General features: G+C 54.0%; 6 protein-coding genes across 6 annotated transcripts; 3 read left to right on the top strand and 3 right to left on the bottom strand.

Moving 5' to 3' along the window:
- Positions 1–511: 511 nt before the first annotated feature.
- On the top strand, positions 512–1934 carry QC764_000210 (putative secondary metabolism biosynthetic enzyme; the record flags this gene model as incomplete). Its single annotated transcript, XM_062939717.1, is given in 3 exon segments — positions 512–548; positions 679–752; positions 771–1934. 3 exon segments carry the CDS (start codon positions 512–514, stop codon positions 1932–1934), a joined length of 1275 nt encoding a protein of 424 aa, XP_062798496.1.
- A 623-nt stretch (positions 1935–2557) lies between these two features.
- On the bottom strand, positions 2558–4571 carry QC764_000200 (uncharacterized protein; the record flags this gene model as incomplete). Its single annotated transcript, XM_062939716.1, has 3 exons — positions 2558–3697; positions 3795–4137; positions 4201–4571. 3 exons carry the CDS (start codon positions 4569–4571, stop codon positions 2558–2560), a joined length of 1854 nt encoding a protein of 617 aa, XP_062798495.1.
- A 1158-nt stretch (positions 4572–5729) lies between these two features.
- Positions 5730–8292, top strand: QC764_000190 (uncharacterized protein). Its single transcript, XM_062939714.1, has 4 exons — positions 5730–6298; positions 6373–6982; positions 7060–7706; positions 7786–8292. Exons 1-4 carry the CDS (start codon positions 5950–5952, stop codon positions 8004–8006), a joined length of 1827 nt encoding a protein of 608 aa, XP_062798494.1. The 5' UTR covers positions 5730–5949; the 3' UTR covers positions 8007–8292.
- A 612-nt stretch (positions 8293–8904) lies between these two features.
- Positions 8905–10932, bottom strand: QC764_000180 (uncharacterized protein; the record flags this gene model as incomplete). Its single annotated transcript, XM_062939713.1, has 1 exon — positions 8905–10932. One exon carries the CDS (start codon positions 10930–10932, stop codon positions 8905–8907), a length of 2028 nt encoding a protein of 675 aa, XP_062798493.1.
- A 1686-nt stretch (positions 10933–12618) lies between these two features.
- QC764_000170 (uncharacterized protein) lies at positions 12619–13850 on the top strand. Its single transcript, XM_062939711.1, has 2 exons — positions 12619–12949; positions 13021–13850. The coding sequence occupies exons 1-2, from the start codon at positions 12668–12670 to the stop codon at positions 13711–13713; spliced, it is 975 nt and encodes a 324-aa protein (XP_062798492.1). The 5' UTR covers positions 12619–12667; the 3' UTR covers positions 13714–13850.
- Positions 13851–14942: 1092 nt separating this feature from the next.
- On the bottom strand, positions 14943–17320 carry QC764_000160 (uncharacterized protein). Its single transcript, XM_062939710.1, has 3 exons — positions 15800–17320; positions 15500–15720; positions 14943–15433 (listed from the first exon to the last, which is right to left on the bottom strand). The coding sequence occupies exons 1-3, from the start codon at positions 16932–16934 to the stop codon at positions 15227–15229; spliced, it is 1563 nt and encodes a 520-aa protein (XP_062798491.1). The 5' UTR covers positions 16935–17320; the 3' UTR covers positions 14943–15226.
- Positions 17321–19833: the final 2513 nt, after the last annotated feature.

Raw genomic sequence — 19833 nt, 5'->3', positions numbered from 1 at the left:
TGGTGTGTAGAAACTTGCCAGAGCGCTAACAGATCTGCACACGCTTTTGTTCGACCCAGTTGATTGCACTGCTTGCTCATCTAAGCGGCGATCACCTTGAGCTCCAAACGAGCCCTAGTCTGGGCTCGGAGATTTCTACGAAACTGTTCAATCACAACGCTAGAATCTGCAAAACCCTGCTATATGATTGGTCCAATTGTATCATGACAAAAAGACTTCGTATCTCTGTAATGCCTGCTCAATTGGGTATAGTCTAATTCGGCATCGTTGGTAGGGTCGGGGACCTGGCCGACTTCTTAAATACGGAGAAAACCCTCCGAACATAGATGTCCACCCGGCAAGGACGGACCCTCCGATAGATGCATGGGACCTACTGACCTCCTCAGTGAGCAAGGCCAGACGGCAACCGTTTCTCTTGACTCTCGGCTGCCGTCGGAGGAGGGGCATAAGGATGCATCAAAGGAGGATTCCAGTTGACCACCATCTCGGAGCGGCACATTGACGTCCATGGATGGCAAGGGGCGAAGAGTCGGAGGAAGGCGGAGCCGGTAATGACACCCTGGCGAGGCTTCAGAGCCTTCAGGTACATTGGGAAAATAATTCTGCGATGTACACATACCACTGACTTGGAAATGGTGGTCGAAGAAAGAACAAAAAATTGACCCAAATGCTGTCCAGACACTACACAGACTGAACAAGTCCATCTCCGAGACCCATTCCAGCACTTCTCAAGCTTCCACCGGTTATCACTTGTATGACTGGAAAAAAAGATGACAACGTCGAGTGCCAACCCAGCGGCGGCGGCGGCAGATGCCAGCCATGCCACCCAAACAGCCATCATCCAAATCGATAGCACCAAGCCGGCGGCTCTGCCCCTAGCGGTATCCAACACCGTGCCCATGCCAACCATACCTCCGCCGGCAGGCCACGTCCTAATCCGCGTCCTCACAACGGCCCTGAACCCAAACGACTTCAAGATGCCGACATACATGCCGGACCCCGGCGCCACAGCGGGATGCGACTACTGCGGCATCGTGATCGCTACGTCACCAGCCGATGACTCCCACAGCTACCGAGAGGGTGACCGCGTGTGCGGGTCCCTCTTCGCGTACAACCCGGCACGGCCGCTCGACGGTGCCTTCGCACAGTTCGCGACCGTGGACGCGCGCCTAGCCCTGCGGGTCCCAGCAAGCTGGACCGACGCGCAAGCCGCGGTCCTAGGCGGCATAGGTTGGACGACGGCGGCGCTCGCGCTGTGGGGCGAGGATATGCTAGCGCTGAAGGGTAGACCATCACGACCCGTCACCGGGGTCGAGTCAGAGCCCGTGCTTGTGTACGGAGGGGCCACCGCGTCGGGGACGATGGCTTCGCAGCTGCTCAAGGCGTCCGGGTACAGGCCCATCGCCATCACGTCGCCCGCATCCGCATCGCTGGCTAGACGATACGGCGCCGCCGGCACCGCATCGTACTTATCTGCTTCGGTTGTCGAGGACGCACGCCAGGCTACTGGAAACGGTATCCAGATACGCCACGCGCTTGATTGTATTACCAACGCCGAGTCCTACGCCGCGTGCATGGGGGCTATTGCGCGCCGAGGCGGCCGCTATGTCTGCCTCGAGGCGCTGGACGCGTCTTGGCCGGGGGGGCGTAAGGCGGTCAAGGTGGGTGTTGTTATGGCTTTTGAGACGACGGGGTACTCGGTTGATTATGGCGCTGGGTCGACGTACACGCGGCCTGCTCGCGTCGAGTCTTACAAGCTGGGGGTCGAGGCGGCGGCGGAGATGCAGGCGCTTATTGATGATGGGCGTGTCGTGCCGCATCCGGTTAGGGAGCTCAAGGGCGGATGGGATGGGATTCTCAAGGGGCTGGACATGCTCCGTGGGGCCAAGGTTAGTGGGGAGAAGCTAGTGGTTAGGATCCCGCAGGATTCTTGAGACTTGTTGGGTTTGTGAGGCATGGGCTGGGTTTGAGATGGCGAGACGAGAAGCAGTCGCCCTTTGCGAAGAGTTCGTGATAGATTATGATTAGGTCTAGGCTGTGAAATGAACGAAGTGTTTACACAATGTCGCAATTTCCTTGTGCAATATGTAAAGTCGTTGCTGTAATAACTTGGTGCTCTCCCGAGTCTAGGTACGTTACCTTTCATCGAGGGCAAAGATGGGAGAAAAAAAGAAAGGAAAAACGGAAAGTTGCTGTACTGGGTATCGTGCTTTGCAACAGTCAATACCTCCGTTGTATTTTTACGTCTCATCTCACAGAACAAGCAGTCTTTAAATATCTTCTGCCTCGTATATTGGGGTGAACTTTATCATACATTCAAATTCTCAATATTCAATATCCATGATTTCGCTCATTCTGAACTTGTTGGGGAATCTTTTTGCACCTTCTCTCCCAAATATCGAATTTCCCAGTCTTAGTACAACCATTGCCTCGGAATTTGAACTTCCTACATTGGTGACATGTACAACCATGATGGGACACGTTAAAATGACGCCAGTAATGATCACTAACACTTTGTATTTTCAAATCTGCAAAAGAATCCAGGTTCATCTCATGGTCAGGCGACATCGCCAGTCTTAAGCTCGTTTGCCACAACGTTATCCGCGGCTTCCTTCTCCACATCAACAGCTGCAACCCCCTCGGCCTCCTTCTGACTCTCCTTCTTTTTCTCCTCCTCCAGCCCGTACTCAGTCTCAAGCTTAGTCCTCAGCGGCACCCGCTCCTCAAACAAAACAATAAGGAAGTTGACGGCCGCAAACGCGATAGCGATCTGCCACAGCAGCTTGAGCGCGTCCTGATAGACGCCAACAATCTGGTCCTGCGTCGGCTTGGGAAAAGATCCGATGAAGGAGACGTAGGCGTTCTCGTAGGCCCGGTTGCCGCCCTGGAACAGGTCGCGTGCAGCCGGGTCCTCGATGCGCCAGGCCAGCTGGGAGAAGCGATTGTTGAAGATGGCGGCGGGGATGGCGACGCCCCAGATGCTGCCAAAGGAGCGGACAAAGGCAAAGGCCGAGGTCGTCGAGGCCTGGTGGCGCTCGAGCGTCTGCGCCTGGACGGCGGGCAGGAGGGTGTTGAGCACGAAGCCGGAGCCAATGGCCTTGATGATTTGGAAAATGGCCCACTCTGCCGTCGTGGTTTCGCGGTCTAGGAGGGTGAAGAGACCGTTGCCAATCACGGAGACGGCAAAGCCAAAAATATGCAGAGGCTTGTACTGGCCCCAGCGTACTAGCATCAGGACCGAGATGATAGAGAAGGGCAGGGAGGTGAGGATGGCCGGAAGGATATCGACGCCCGCCTGGGCCGCCGACGCGCCAAGCACAGCCTGGAAGTAGACGGGCAGGAAGAAGAGGTTCCAGTACAGGGCCATCGAGTTGAGGAAGGTGGCGATGAAGATGATGACGACGGTGCGGTTCTTGAACAGATTCGGGGGCACCACTGGCTCCTTGGCCTTGGTCTCGTAGAAGCCGAACAGGACGAAGCCCGCGAATCCGATCAGAAGCGGGGACAGGATATGACCCGATGACCACGGGTGGGTCGTGCCGCCATATGTGGTTGCGTACAGAATGGCAACGGTGGAAGCCATCAGGATTACGTTGCCCGTGTAGTCGATGCGTGCTAGCTTCTGAAGGTGCGACTCACTGCGGTTGTACGCGGTTCGGACGAAGAGGAAGATCATAACCATCGACGCGCCGCCAATCTAGAGAAATAAAGCGAACCGTGGTCAGCACCAATGATGGATCTTAGTCTCGTGGAGGTATGAGGGCATTATTAGCATGATTAATTAGGTAACTAACCGGAAGTGTCAGGTAAAAGACCCAGCGCCAAGTGGTCCTCTCTGTAATGATTCCGCCGACCCAGGGTCCGATTCCCATGCCAAACGTGTAGGTGAGCAGCACGACAGACATGTAGTTGCCTCGCACGCGCAGCGGCACCAGGTCGGATATGATAATGTCGATGATGATGTAAAGGCCTCCCGAGCCGATGCCCTGGACGGCGCGGCCGGCGATGAGCATGGCACCGTTGGTGGCGCCGCCGCTGATGCCACTGCCGAGTGTGAAGAAGGCAACGATGGCCATGGTGACCCATCTACGGCCGTAGATGTTGGCCAGCTGGCCAAAGAGGGGCTGGACGGCGGCACTTTTCCAAACAAAAGGTTAGCGGGGCTTGTTCATCTGACTCTACCTTGATTGCAAGACATACCCTGTGAGGAAGAAGACATTGGTGATCCAGACGTAGTTCTCGCCTATCTCCAGCTCGGTGACGATATGAGGCAGCGCCGTGGTGATGACGGTGTTCTCCAGTGCGCTGAGGAGGGCTATGATAGCGCACGTGATGAGGATGGCCCAGAAACGGGGTGAGGGCTTGAAGTCGGTAACGCCACTATCGGCCTTGTCCTTGGCCCCGCCTGTCTTGCTGTTGTTACCATTCCCGTCGCTGCTATTCTCGGTATCGTTATCGTCCCTTGAGACACTGACCGGGGGCGCCATGCTGGATGTCGATGCAGTGGTTGCTGCAGCGATAGCAGGGTCCCTGTCCAAATCCGATTTTCGATCGGGTGTCTGAGTTGCCATGGCCGCCAAGTTCGATATTATCTGAGTGGTGAGAGAGTGTGAAAAACGATGCCTCAGGTCATTGTGCTATTTGAGCTGCTACAAGCCAAACCTGACCTGTAACCGGCGGGGAAGCTCCTCGGGAGGAAACTGATGGCAGCCCCCGGCAGTTAATTCTCTCTCGTGAGGATCGGACCTGGAGTGAACGGGCGAAAAAATGTGCCGTGTGCGTGTGGGACGACCGCAGAAAGCAGAAAGTACAATCTACAAGATGCCCACTAGGGAATAGACCAAGGACTACAAGATGCCCACTAGGGAATAGACCAAAGACCACCCCTGTTAAGTGGGATTGGGATCCATAAAATATCGGCTGAGTATATACAGTTGCGACATCTTTCAAGAAAATACAGGCAGCGCGCCGGAAGTTGGTTCTTTTCTCAAGGATCGGAGCATGATACGGTGCTACCGTCCGTATGCACCATTTGAGGAGTGACTTTCCTACCGTAGCACCCAACCGAGGCAAAACGGGCCAAAGAGTTGTGCCGCATGAATGCAGTATGTACAACCGCGGGAAGTAGCAGGTACAATCTGCTATGGCCAATTGGCCATCAGGGTGATGTACCTAGATCATCCCTGTTGTGTGCAATTGAGGGCCACGATCTATTCCGTCCCTAGCCCATGCAATACCACTGTCCGGGGATAACAATTAGCTCTTACACCCGGAAGTCTGGATTGCAAAAAGGAGTGATCAGCAAACTGTTTTGACGAGGTAACTTGAGGCTCTGTGTGGTCCGAACGGAACACATTCTGAGTTGGAGTGCATGCTCTCTCTTGGACTTGAGCACTCTGCGGCGAGCTTGCCACCGCTAGCTGCCACTGCTGGGCGTCTAATCGGAAAGCTGGAGGACATGTCGGGGTAAAGGACAACCTTGGTGGCTTGGCCGGAACGGTTTGTAGAGACTTCGGTGTCCTCGGAGCGGACTTTCGGGAGATGAGCCTTCTCGGAGCGGTCTGTAGGATTTTGGCCAGACTACCACCCGGCAGGGGGCGCTTCTTGCGAACATCGCCATTAGGCTCCTTCCTGTTTTCTGCCTTGTAGGCCGCTTGCTTCTGTCGCAAGGTCGCGTGCTTCTCCAGCTCCCCTTGCGCCCTTGACCCACAAATTCAGATCTGCCTGCTATATGGTCTAAATGCACGCGATGACCTCTTCTCCATGCGCATGCATCATAAAATGCAATTTCTATTCTACAACATATATGGGGTAGCGTTCCTTCTTGGGTAATGAGAACGTTACGAACAGCCGACCTCAAGCCACTGACAATCAACTTCTTCCACGTTACCTTATCTCGACAAGCCTGCGGACGACTGAGAGGGGGCTCCAGGTCCATTCTGACGAACAATGAGACCCCATGAGAAAGTTCTTGTCTTTCTCCAGATAAGCTGCTGCTTCGCAATCGCCGCAACAAGGGCCGAAGTCTTCGACTATGTCATTGTTGGCGGCGGCACCGCCGGACTCGTGGTCGCAAACCGGCTCTCAGAGACACCGACTGTGCGCGTCGCGGTCATCGAGGCCGGCGGCGACGAGCGAAACAACCCCAACGTCACCCTCGCTAGCGGCTACATCACCATGGCGGCGTACAACACGCCAATCGACTGGGCTTACCAAACCGTACCCCAGCCCGGTGTAAACAACACGCCGTTGACTTATCACCAAGGCAAGGCGATCGGGGGAACCAGCGCCATCAATGGTATGGAATCACCTGTACCTGCACACCTTCTGTGCTAAGACAGTGATCTAACAGACATCTGTCCCGACGGCCAGGCATGGCGTACGTCCGTAGCAACCAGGCCGACCTAGACGCCTGGGAGAGACTCGGCAACCCGGGCTGGAACTGGGCCAGCCTGTACCCTTACTCCATGGGGGCCGAGAACTTCACCTTTCCCGGCCCGGGGCTGCAGGCGTCGGGCGTGACTTTTGACGCAGCCGTGCACGGCTACTCGGGCCCCATCCACACGGGCTACGGGAGCGCCTTGGGCAACATGACCCTCATGCCGGCGGTGCAAGACGCGTGGGAGGAGCTCGGGCTTCTGCCAAACGTCGACACGGGTCGCGGCAAAAACCGCGGTGTATCGGCAAACCCGCTTACCCTCGAGCCAGGGTTGCCGTCCATCCGTTGTGACTCGGCTCGGGCATACTGGTACCCCGTTGAGGATAGGCCGAACCTGAAAATTATCAAGGGCACGGCTCGGCGTCTGGTCTGGAGGAAGAACAACAAACCCTGCTCTAAGAAAGCAAATACCGCCACAGGCGTCGAGTACTTGGACGAGGATGGACAGGCCGTCGTCCTCTCTGCCACCAAGGAGGTCATCCTTTCGGCGGGGTCACTCAGAACCCCGCTTGTCCTGGAAAGCTCGGGGGTTGGGAATCAAGGGTGGGTGAAACAGTCCACAGCCTCCACCTCGGCGGGCAAGACACGGAAAACACTTTGATAAAACTAACGAGACGTAGAATCTTAAAAAGACTCGGAATACCCGTTGTAGTCAGTCTTCCAGGGGTCGGTGAGAATTTCCAGGACCAGGGAAACAATATCGTCTTCTACAACACCACGGCAAACGCCACGGGCGCCGTCGTCTCGCAGACCTGGGCCAGCCCGGCCGACGTATTCGGCAGCGACCTCGCCGACATTGCCAACAGTACCCGCAACGAGCTGCCGCGCTGGGCCGACCTGATTGTCTCGGCATCGGGTGACGCCGGCGCACTGCTGAACAGGAGCGCCGTCGAGGCGGTTCTGCGGGCGCAGCACGACCTAGTGTTTGGGGACTCGGAGGGTGCGACAACGCTGGTTGAGTTTGTCACCACGGCTTTTGGCAACGGCATGTTGATGTCGCAGCACTGGACACTGTTCCCCTTCTCGCGCGGCAGTGTCCACCTCGCCTCGGCGGACGTGTCCAAGATCAACGAGCCTAGGATCGACCCACGGTTCAACCTCGTCGATTTTGACATCACGGCCCAGACCCAGGCCGCTAAGTTGGCCGCGCGGCTGGGGAAGACGGATGCACTAGGCCCGCTTGTGTCGGAGCGCATCCGCCCGAGCCTGGACATCCTGCCAGAGAACGCGACTGACGCCCAGTGGAGAGAGTTTATCAAAACCACCTGTGAGCTCACCTACCCCCCCACAGCCAACAACGGGAAAAAATAGCGGCTAGCTAACTCTTTGGAAACATCCAAACATAGTGGATGTCGACCACCACATCGTTGGAACGGCGGCCATGATGTCCAGGGACCTTGGTGGTGTGGTGGACCCAGAACTGAGGGTGTACGGGACGGCCAACGTGCGCGTCGTCGACATGTCCGTCATCCCGCTCCACTTCAGCGGGCACCCCGTCGCCACGCTGTACGCCGTCGCAGAGCGGGCCGCAGACATCATCAGACGCTCGCCGCTCTATGCGGCGTAGCCGCGTGGCTTGACAAATAATTGTGGACGGTGGAAAACAGCGCAGGCCCTGTGGCTTTATCAGGTTACACTGTACCTCATAGCTACCAACATCTAGGTATTTGGCTTAGCTAAAAGATTAGGGCATGGCTAGAACTGGTGCACCCGTGTGAATAATAATGTTGAGCTGCGGCCGAGCACGAGTTGATCTTTAAACGTTGATTCATTGCCACATTACAATCTAACGCTAGTTCAGTTATTCTCAAAATAGGGATCCAAAGGTGAAAGTCGAAAATATCACTAAAGTTAACGATCAAGCAAATGAAACCGAAACAAAATATATTTAAATAATACTCGTAGTAATATCCTTATTTCCATCTTTCTTTTCGTCGTGAATCGAGTGTGGATATTCAATGATGTATGCCTATATTAGGTGGTTATTACGGTAGGGAGTCGCTAGCCCTCGCCAAGGTACCTCAGCGCTGTTTTCTTAGCTCGGTGTATGTATTGATTTCCACAGTAAATCTTATAAAGTCACTACTTATTTTAACAAGGGATTTTCCCTATCAGCGACATTCTAATAATCGTCTTTAAGGTTTGAAACTGTGGAAAACAAAGTAAAAAATAGGGTACTTTTTACGTAGTCACGATTAATGCCCTTATAAATAGCCCTTTTTCACCTTTTTACCGTTGGATGGTGTACTTGTTAAATGTGGTTTTATAATTGGCCTAGGGCTTATTTTAACAAGTTTAATGACTTTTATTGTAAATATTCGTTGTATTTAATCGTGCTTATGTTTCCAATATCTATCCTGGAAACTCAGCTGCTCGGGCTCTTGGTTTTTATTTCACCTTATTTCTTGTAGCAAGTAAGAAGAATTCGTACTCGTCTATAGTTCCCTTGTGTCTGTTTAACCCCCTTAGTCCCCCCGGCTCCGCACTCGCTGCGCTTTCCCAAGGCTTTCCCGCAGCGACGCGACGACTCCCATGCTGTCACGGCCAGCGTTGGCATTTCCGTCAGCATCGGCACCTTCCATGACGGCTTCTAGCAGTGTCGCCACCTCCCGCCCGGCGAGGAGCCCCTGCCCTCCTCCACCAATGTCCCTGTGCTGTTGCTGAGCCTGCTGGTGGTGACTTGCGGACACGCAGTACTGGCCGGGCAGGCCCAGCGCGCGCTCGATCTGCTCGAACTGATGCTCCACCACCTCCACCAACAGCCGCATCCGCAGTCCTGAGTTCAACAGCACCGAGTACCCCGCCAGGACCAGCCTGTGCACCATTGGCGCACGACCATGAGTGGCGGACTGGGCCTGTTGTGTGTAATGGTTGTGTGAGTGTCGCTGCTGCCGCGATGTGGGTGTCACGTTTATCCCGGCGGGGATGGGGCCAGTATTATTGGTCCCCAGGGGCTGTGTAGAAGGCGACGGTGACGGTGGTGGCAAGGCGAGCTTGAAGAGGAGGTGTGAGAATATGTCGTTGTAGATTGTGACCACTTGAAGATAGCACGAGACCACGGTCAGCAGTTGGGCGGCGGTGATGGTCGTCTGGCCGGTCGGCATCCCCGGTACGGAGGAGGAGGTAGGCCATGACTTCCTTCTGTTTGAGCCCGAAGACGAGGAGGAGGAGGAGCAGGGGGGAGAGAAGGGGAATGGAAGCGACGATATGGCACTGTTCGGCCTCCACGTTCGCTTGGCTGCGCTTTGGATGCTACGGCTCTCGTTTGCCTCGTGCATGGAGAGCACCCGTCTCTTCGACCCCGAGCGGCTTGCTGAACCTGCGGCCACTGATGTCGCCGTGGAGGCTTCGTCGGACCCTCCACTGCTCTCGGGTGCCATGAACATTTTGCAAATATCGAGTAAGTTCTCCGTGCTGACGAGGATGGAAAACAGCGGATTGAAGGTGTGCTCATCGTTAGCGAGCGCCTCCGCTTCAAGTAGATTGAGTTCGCCCGAGTTCGCGATCGAGCCTGTCACGCTTAGCACTCCTAGGTCCCAGGGTTCCGTATTGAGCCGGACCAGCTGTACCGACAGGGATTCGAGGAGCCGCGCAAGCAAAACTCCCGGGGAATGTTGAACCGCCGGGTTCGGGGTCTGAGAGGGCATGCAAGCTTGATCTTCATCAACCGAAATATCAACAGCACTTTCGGGCTCGTCGTCTCGCTCCCCTTGAAAATGGAACTCGGACGGCGACAAGGTGGAGTTGAAGGTTGGAAGGGGCGGCAGGGCTTGCGTGACGGGGCGGAAGCGGGATAGTGAAGCTGCCCGGGGTCTCATGTGGACGTCTAGGGGAACGCTGGCGACGGAATCGAATCCACTCGAACCCTTGTCGACTAGAAAGTCGAAGAAGTCGATGGGCTGGTACTGCTCGGATGGCGTCAGCATAAACATGCCGCCATCGTCAAAGACTCCAGCCTCTTCATTTTGGTCTTCGTCCTGGTTAAATGGCCACCCCATTCCCATCCCCATTGACACGGGCGAGGTCTGTTCCGGCTCAAGCGAGACATCCCCGCTCGCCCGTCGCCGGGTCACTGTCGCTTTCCTCCTGTCGGAGGTCGATGTGTTCGCCGGCGGTGCCGCATCCGACCCTACCTCAGTCGAGGACGCAGACTGCGCTGGCGCCGGAGGTAGTCTGCCAGAACCTCTCCCGGGAGGCTTGGCTGAGCTGGTGAAACACGGACATCGGATGCGCAGGCACCGTGTGCAGGGCCTCGAGGTGTCGTTTTCCTTGGCGCGCACGCACCTTAACTTCTGCGTGCGACAGCGGTCGCAGGCCGATCGTCGCCAGGACGGGTTTATGCGCATCTCCAGAGACTGTGGCGGCTGCCTTTGCCATCCTGGTGCCGGCGAAGGTGACCCAGCACCTGGTGTTAGCCGGGAGGGCTGCATGCTGTCGGCGTTACTGAGCGGCTGACAGAGCTGGGCTGCTGATGCTGGCTGTGCCGCCTGCATGAAGAGTGGTGAGACAAAATAGGGTCCAGGATTATGACATAAAGGTAAGTAGCCAAGCGCTGGGAGTCGATTCTAACGGAACGGATAAGTAGGTAGCGAAGGTTCTAGGTTGTTGTATCGGGAAGAGTGGCTTATATGTTTTTGGACCTATTTGTTCGTACTGAAAGGAGCGACTGTGCCATTGAAAGAGCGACTGTGCCGTCCGAAGGGTAACACGCGGGGTAAATCCAGTAATCTGATCGGCCGGGATCTCAGCGAAGCTTTCTTAGCTGGACCAGGATCGCATTTAACCCTACCTCGGACATCGGACCCGAGCGTCGCTTTGTCATTGCAGGAACATAATTATTAGTACGCTAAAGGCTGCTGCACAGAGCTTCTGCATCGGTTTCTCGATACGTTCTCGACTAGCTGCCGGGGCCTCATCTAGGTTGCATTGGTGGCGAGGGTATTCCGTACCTGCACTAATCATGTCCTTCCATATTGTTGTCTATGGCCTTGGCAGTACATATGGGTGTCAAGTGATGGAGTAACTGCTTACCGAAGGCAAGAAACATTGGCACCACGAAAGGTTGCCTAGCCCCCAGCCCTGCAGGAAGTGTTGTAGCATCTACTCTACACGTGTAGCATCGAATCTCTTGACTCATGAAAGGCCATGCGGTCAGTCTTGGCTGAGTTGGACAACTGGTACGGAGTCTTATTGGCTAGACTATTAAATGAAGCATTGTTCATCTTCAATGTTGTTTGGTAAGGCCCACGAGCCATCCTCAGGAAACAGTGTGTGCTTATACTGAATCCCATATTACCAAAAGAAAACGTTCACTACTTTTTTTTAGATCATGTACCCTATGGAATCTCAAACCTCTAAGAGTTTCAAGGGCGCCGGTCGCCATCCCCCCTATAGTGTAATGTGGCAGTCGTAATCTTGCCATCATTGCAGGGTCTCCACAACTTCCAGCGATTGGAGGAAAATGAGTGTCAATTAGGAAGGCGGTTAGCACTTCATTTGGTCGTTGGACCAAAAGGTTCCACACCCAGCCTACGTCCCAATGAATACTGCAGTCCGCTCCATCTGCCTGGCTCAAACCGGGGATGAAACTATTTGATCTCGACGCGCGAATTACCCCTTACTGCTTTGAACAGGCGGTGTGCACTGTTATTGTTAATATTCGATAACGGGCCCGTTGGTCCCAGACCCGTTGGTCCCGCTCAGAGTGGCACACAACACTTTGGTCTTGCTCAGTGCCGCATAGCTCCCTTTTGCCATCGCCAGCAGAGCTTCATCCAGATGAGCTCCCCTCTCGACTTTTCCAATCATTAGAATGCGGCTCTACGCTATTGTGACTCTAGTCTCCAAGCTTGCTGAGTAGATATAACATGGAAACCGTCACGGTACGGTGTAAATAAAAGAGAAATACTGCGGCAATTACTACCGAGTTGTGTTGTATTGTTGGTGGGGAACTGAACTAGAATGCAGTGACCGAATTGGTGGCGTTGTGCGCGGGGTGGTCGTCACGCACAAACCAGCTAGTCACATGACCTGACGTATGTAAGCCCCCACAAGCCATTGAGAGGTCTTGGCAGTCTGTGCCGTAACAGAAACGCCCAGAAAACAATAATGCAACACATGGATGGTTCCACCACCACTTATTCTGACACTTCCTCACGTTGCTCGTCACTCCGCGTGCATGATCTCTGAGCGGCGAATCAAGACCATCAACAACCCTCCTCTGTCATCATGTCGTGCATCAACATCATTTACGGGGCCGGAGGAGGGAGTTGGCGACGTAAAGTCGACGGCCCCAAAGTCCTCGACTTGCTCGAAGAATTTGGCGTCAACAAAATCGACACGGCGCGCATCTACGGGTCCAGCGAGGAGCTTCTCGGGAGAAGAGGCGCCACAGCCAGATTCTCCATCGACACCAAACATCCTGGCGGCTTTGGTAACAACACCTCTGCTACCAAGGACAACATTTTATCAGTGGCCAAGACGAGTTTCCACATGCTGCAAACAGACCAAGTAAGACGGGGTGGGTGCAGGTGCCACTTGCCACACCGACAAGGGACTGATAGAACCCCCCTCCCCTCCAGGTAGATGTTTATTACCTCCACGCCCCCGATCGCAACACCCCGTTCGAGGAAACCCTCGATGGAATCAACGAGCTGTTCCTCCAAGGCGGTTTCAAGCGCTTCGGCCTCTCCAACTTCCTACCAATCGAAGTCGAGGAAGTGGTCCGCATCGCCAAAGCCAGGGGTTTCGTGCTGCCCACGGTCTACCAGGGCAACTACTCGCTCATCGCCCGGAAGCAGGAGGCCCACCTCTTCCCCGTGCTGCGGAAGCACGGCATGTCTTTCAACGCGTACTCCCCACTTGCCGGTGGGTTTTTGACCAAATCCCCGAGGGACTTTGATGATGGCCCCGTGGGCCGGTTCGATCCGAGCAACCCCATCGGTGGGCTCTATGTGACATTGTACAAGAAGCCCGCGTTCCTCGCGGCGTTGGACTACTGGGATAGGATCAGCACGGAAAGCGGGATTCCAAAGGCCGAGTTAGCCTACCGGTGGGTGGCATACCATAGCGCGCTGCAGGCCGGGAGGGGAGATGGGATGGTCATCGGGGCGAGGACGCTGGAGCAACTGCGCCAGACTCTTGTTGCGCTTGGGAAAGGTCCGCTGTCGGGAAATGTGGTAAAAAGGATTGACAAGGTCTGGGATATGGTTGAGGCGGAGGCTGGGGTTGACAACTTCAACTTGAACAATACCAAGATAGCTTCTGTTTTGTGATTGTCACCAATTATTTGATTGACATCGGGTCTTTAGTTGGTTCTCACAAAACTAGCTCCCCTTTTACCTGCTTGTTTTGTAAGAGTTTTATTACCATTGCTACCTTGAAACCAACCCCATCCATGGTGTGTCGACTAGGATCACTGGACGCCCTTTCTACACGTTTAATTTCATTTAATCATTCACTCGTGGGTAGGTATTTTGTCTTACAATGTGGAACTTGTCATAGACCCACTATACGCTTCCCCGCGCTGTGGCAATTCCACAGTAAAATCCCTACTCCACACCTAGGTGCTCTATAGGAATCACACAGCGACCACGACTGCCCCGTCCCTCCAGCGAGTTCGGTGTGCGGAGCAATTTAGAGCAAGCGAGTTAGAGGGGCCCCGATACAAGCTTTTCACCTTCTGCTTCCGGACCATGCACCTAGGTAGGTAAGTAGGTAGGTATCAAGGCGACAGGATCCGAGTTGTATCGTCTCCTCCAGGCCGCATCTTGACATGAGTGTAACTTCCAGATAACTGGAAGTCTCCCAATTGGTTACCTATCCAAGGAGGTAACCGGGCAGTTAGGCGGCCGCGCCTGCAGCATAGGTAAGCAACTCCGTGGGAGGCTACGCGTTTCATCTTTAATCCCCTCTGCGATAATAGTGGAAGAGTCATAATTCTTTGTTCATTATTCAGGGGGGGGTGGGGGGGGTCTAATAAGACATACCCCAAAGGTCTTCAAGGACACCCAATGATTCGGTACTTGTAAAATGGAACTTTAGGAAAAGACTCATACAACATCTTTCATTTATACTGTAAATACTCTCCCATTTAATTGTCCCACCCACTTTTCACGAGCATCTTCCCCTGACACTCTCCATTTTGCCAGCTGTCACACGGCAAAAGCCAACCACCCGCAACCACGACCAACAACACTGTCGATACCACCGCAAGGAGGGGTAACTGCACGCTAGAACCACTGGTCAAAGTGAGGCAGACAATCAGAAGGCATGGCGGTTATCAAAGAAAGCCCACTGGCCCTGTAGGATATTGGAGGACCTGGCAGCGGCCTGAGGCCAACAAGGGCACGGGCCAGGCAAGGAAGGATAAAATATACATTCAGGATCACCAAGACTGTATTTCTTCTTCTTCTTTCAGTATCACGCTCTTCGAGGCCATTGAAGATTATTAGCCTGAATTGAACCATGAGTTCCAAGCCCTGATATTACAGCCCTTGTCACACCAGCCTCATTGTTGTCTAAAGGCAAATTTCACTCTGTGACCAGTATGTGACCTTCCCGCTTGAGCAAAATCCAAACTAGTAATTGTTCCCCTTGAGTGGTGGTGATCAATCAGGTTCTAAGCTTTGTCAAGGCAAGACGGGGCCTGGATCGTCGAAAGGGCCTCTTCAAGCATCATCATGATTATCATATAATAAACATTGGATAGCCGGTCCCCCTGCGTTGAGAACCCACTAATTATCCCTCCGGACGTATCCTCAGCCAGACTCATTATTGTTGGAACCTCTAAGCAGGCTTTGCAAGCGTGAGTGTAACCAGCACGCCGTTAGCCGGCCGTACCGTCAAGTGCAATTCCTCCTGCCACGGCGTGGGGTCGCTGCTCTCGATGTGGCTGAACTCTTGGGCAAAGCGGACAAGCACAACGAGCATCTCGGTCAGCGCGTACTGCTGGCCGAGGCAGATGCGTGGCCCGCCATTGAAGGGGAGGTATTGCTTGTTTGGACTTGTCAGTTACTTCATCTCTACTTATGCTCGTGCAGAATCCTGACTCCAACTCACCCAGCTGTAAATCTGGCCTTCCCATCGCTCGGGCCGGAACTCGCCGGCGTCGGCGCCAAAGAAGTCGGTTCGCCGGTGCATGGCATACACGGAGTAGTTGACGAGACCACCCTTGGGCACGTAGACGGGGTCGTCTCCGTTGGGCCCGCCGCCGCGTGGGAGCACAGTTTCGCGGACGGCAAGGCGGCTGTTTAGTGGGACGGCTGGCCAAAGACGAAGGGCTTTGATGGTGTTAGCAGTGCTCATCAAGGGGCAAGTTTACAAGGTAATGCAGCAAGCAGCGGGTCCGGCGGCTCTTACCTTCGTTGATGCAATACTTTGCATACTTGAGGTTGCGCAGCTGATCGTAGCGCGGCAGTTTCCCTTCAAACTGGGCGACCTCGGCTCGCACTTTGGCCCATATCTCGGGACGTTGAGACAGAACGCGCAAGAGACTCCCGAGAAGGCTTGCCACCGTATCCCGACCGGCGATCAGGATGTTGAGGAGCTCGTCGCGGACCTTTTCCTTGTTGTTGGTGCTCTCGACGAGCTCCTTGAGGAAGTAGGTCCTGTTGTCCGTCTTCTCTCCCCCTTGCTTCAGCGCCCAGGCCTCGTCGACGAAACGGTCCACATAGGCACGACACAACTTATGCGCATCCGTGATCTCGCGGCTCTGGCGGCGGAGCCAGCGGAAAGGCCCCAATCGGAGTACGAGGCCCATCTCGTCGAGCGAGAGCTGGAAGGCGTCCCCGAATGCGTGTTCGGCGGGCCGCGCGTGCTCGAGCGAGAGCGTGCGCGTCGACTTGTTGAAGAGGAACTCGGTGGCCGTGTCCAGCGTCAGCCGCATGAAGAGCGGCTGTAGGTCAACGGCGGACCCGGCCGCCGCGTGCGGGCGCAGCAGCGCCATCAGGTCGCCAAAGTGCCGGTCAATCATGCCCAGGTCGGCGACGTGGTCCCTGGCAAAGTTGGGGCGCAAGAGGGCGCGGCTGTGCGCCCACTCGTCGCCGTCCGTCACAAAGATGCCGCGTCCCAGCAGCGGCCCCATGATCTCAACCCGTTCCGACAGGCTGTAGTCATGGAAGCGCGATGCTAGTATCGTTTTGATGTTTTCCGGGTCGATCGTGTTGACGTATTGCACGCCCCGCATCCGGAGGGTGAAGGTCGGGCCCAAATCGGCGTAGTACTTCCTCCAGAGATCAAGGTATGTCTTCTGGCGGAAGTGCCGGAAGCCCTCGAGTATGAAGTCCAGAGCGAAGAAGGGGTCCTTCTGAGGCCATGCTGGTGCTGGTTTACAATTGTTTTCCGCGATGAACCTCTGCGACGATGAACGGGAACGTAGGAAACGGAAGAAGGCAACAACGAGCACAACCACGGAAGAGCTCAACAGGGCTGCCGTGATGACGCTCGCCGAGGACTTGTCCCTGAACAAGGGATTTGTGATGTCTTGGACGCCCATTTTCGTGGTATAGTGTATCGAAACGATGAGTCAATGACGTAAGGCACGAAACGGAATGTGTTTATGGAGCCGAGAGTTTGAGTAGCAGACGTTGGAGCAAGATGTTGGGGGGGGGGGGGAGCAAGGACAAGCGGCACAGGTCTTTCAACTGGCGGGGGCGGGGCATCGGCATGATTCTTTTTGCGACGGCGACAGCGCACAGAAGGCCGTCGACATGAGATGCAGATTGCTGTACCTCTCCCGTGTCTCTGGAGCCCCCGGTAAGTTATGCGAGATCGAGGGTGTTGATCGGCCAGCACGCCGGAAACGGGACTCCGATTCACTGAACTGAAAAGGTCAGGCTGCCGCGCGGCTGACTGGCTAATCGACGACATAGCCGACTCCGCTCCGGCTCCGACTCCGAATCCGAATCCGACTCTGCATCCGAGTCTGCATCCGAGTCTGCATCCGAGTCTGCATCTGACTCATTGGATTATTCGTTTTTGTACTCCGCCTCTCTGACTTTCTTTCTCCTAAGGGGTGCCACCACTTTGCACTTCTGGTAGCCAATAGGCTTTGGTCACGAGCATGTCTTCAATTATGCTTGCTTGGGGCAAAGGCCATGGATACAACAAAACTTAATGTAGTGATAGTAGAGCGTTGTACCGTACGTCAGGTTTGTTATGATGTTGGTGTGAGAAGCTCCTTTGTCTCAAGCAGGGTCACGGTCCTCGCGGTCCCAGGCAAGACACCGGTTTGGTTGGCTGATCAAAGAGTTGCAATCCATGTTGTGCATAACACAGTGCACCATTTGCCATTCCTTTCTCCATTACTGCGCCAAGTCGGCAAATGAATAACAGCCTCGTCAAGGAGCCGCGCCGGGTGTTGATTTGCGTGCCCGGCTCTGCACGCAGATACGCTCTCATACTGCAACTGCAACCGGTCTCATTTGTGACAAACCATGTGCTGGAGTCTAATAGACGTGACCATGGCGTTGCTGCCCTGTGTTTGTTGTAATTATGCTTTTCAATCCTGCCAGGTCCAGATTTCTCAAGACACGTCTCCTCAAGCTTTCGTTATCGTAGCGATTGCATTGTACGGCTTGACCAAACTTGCGTTATGAATTTTCAAATTATCGCCGAAATATCTCGTTCAGCTCTCCAAAAACCCCTTCCAGATCCAAGTCAAAATTGCCAGTACTAAGACTGCACTATACACACACATAGTATCCAGCCGACAGACACCATCCAGGGCTTCAGAGGGTATGGCCACAGCTTCAAGAAAGCTTACACCAAGAAGCAGAACCGAAGTACAGCACATCACAGGATTGTTGGCTATGACTTGGGCGGCACGAGAATGATGTGTACGTCGATAACAGAAGCCCAACGGGCTGAGCCACAATTCATCGATTGCGATGAAAGGACTATCAATTTCCGAGTGGGGTTACTTTGTCGACAAGCACACCGAAGTGGAACAAGCTGGAAGAGGTCAAAGGTGGTGTCCTTTACACTTCGAAGTCCAATCAATTGCCTTCTTGATGTTGATCGTGCTTCACTCGCTGGATGGTGCGTCCTGCGGGCGATAGATTTCCAGGCTCCATGCACATAACTCGAATACACGGAATACCTTTACTAGGCTATGATCCCGTTGTATCTCAACTGTATTTAGAATGGTAGTAACGTTATGAAATTGTCAGCGTTACGCCATGATCCCTGTACGTTGATCAAATACGTCGAGTCACTCATTGCAACCGCACGTCTTCATGGAGCTTCAGCAGAACAACTTACACAGCTCACCACTGCCAAGAAAACACTAATCCTCATTCAAGAGCTCAAGAAGCATGGACGCGCCTTATCTACCCGCTCTTACTCTTTGATGGAGATCTTTCACCTCGTTCGGGTCGAGATGAGACGCCGTTTGGAGTTGGATCCACAGGAAAGAGCCGAAGAGGAAAAAAAGCCATGTGCTCTTTACAATCAACTTCGAGACCTTCTTCCACGGGAAATTTTGCCGAAGGTGCCTAAGAAGCTGAATGAACAAGGTCGGTGGGATTATAGGTACCTCATGCCTGCAGCTCTTTATTCAGATAACCTTCGCGCCATCGTGAGGATGATTCAAACACTGCTCAAGGACGGTGGAGTGGTGTCTGCGCTGCTAGCTTCTTGCTATTTCGAATGGGAAAAGCAAAGGGAGGACTTCGAATATGGTGATAGCCCAGCTCCTCTTCAGGACAATTGAACGTCATGGGTTTGTTCCGAGCGACGGATTCGTAGAACGGAGTTCGGTTTATACTCGGTCAAAAGAGAAGGCTTCTGGAGAGTTTGAAGTGACGGGAGGTTTAGTACGGCCATGATGGAAGAAATGAGCATGCCCGGCAAGGAAGTCTGGATGAATCCAAGAAGGCTAAAAGGGCAGAGCAGCAACATACATAGGTAGCCAGATGACACAGAAACTATCTCTAAATCACAAACGGGTTATGTAGACTTGGGCTTGCGTGTTTTAAGTGCAAGTTAATTCACCAGGGTGGGTTCAGTACCTACCTATGTGGTATATTAATAGAGATTAGGAATCACGATGAGAGCATCGATTGTCGCAGTTATGTTTTTCGAAATCATGCCCACCGCGAGACTGTCCATATGACCTAAAAGTAATGGAGATACCCATGGTTTCAAAAGGTAGGTACCAGCCAAAGAACCCTCGACAACCACTAAGAACCCTCGAAAATAGTCAACAAGTCACCAAAGGCAGCTATCGGGCCTCCGCAGATAGCAGAATGGCATTCCAAATAGTTAAAATCACCTCAAAAGATAGATAGGTATCATTACAGGCATTGCAAGGGAGCTTCGACGCATGATGGCCGCCACGACTATACCTCAGAAGATAGAAAATTACCAGATAACTACGCAGCCATGTATTGTTG

The sequence above is a fragment of the Podospora pseudoanserina genome, chromosome 5, assembly GCF_035222485.1.
Source record: "Podospora pseudoanserina strain CBS 124.78 chromosome 5, whole genome shotgun sequence".
Taxonomy (NCBI): domain Eukaryota; kingdom Fungi; phylum Ascomycota; class Sordariomycetes; order Sordariales; family Podosporaceae; genus Podospora; species Podospora pseudoanserina.
Note: the sequence above shows the minus strand (reverse complement) of the source record. Positions and strands in the feature narration are given on the sequence as shown.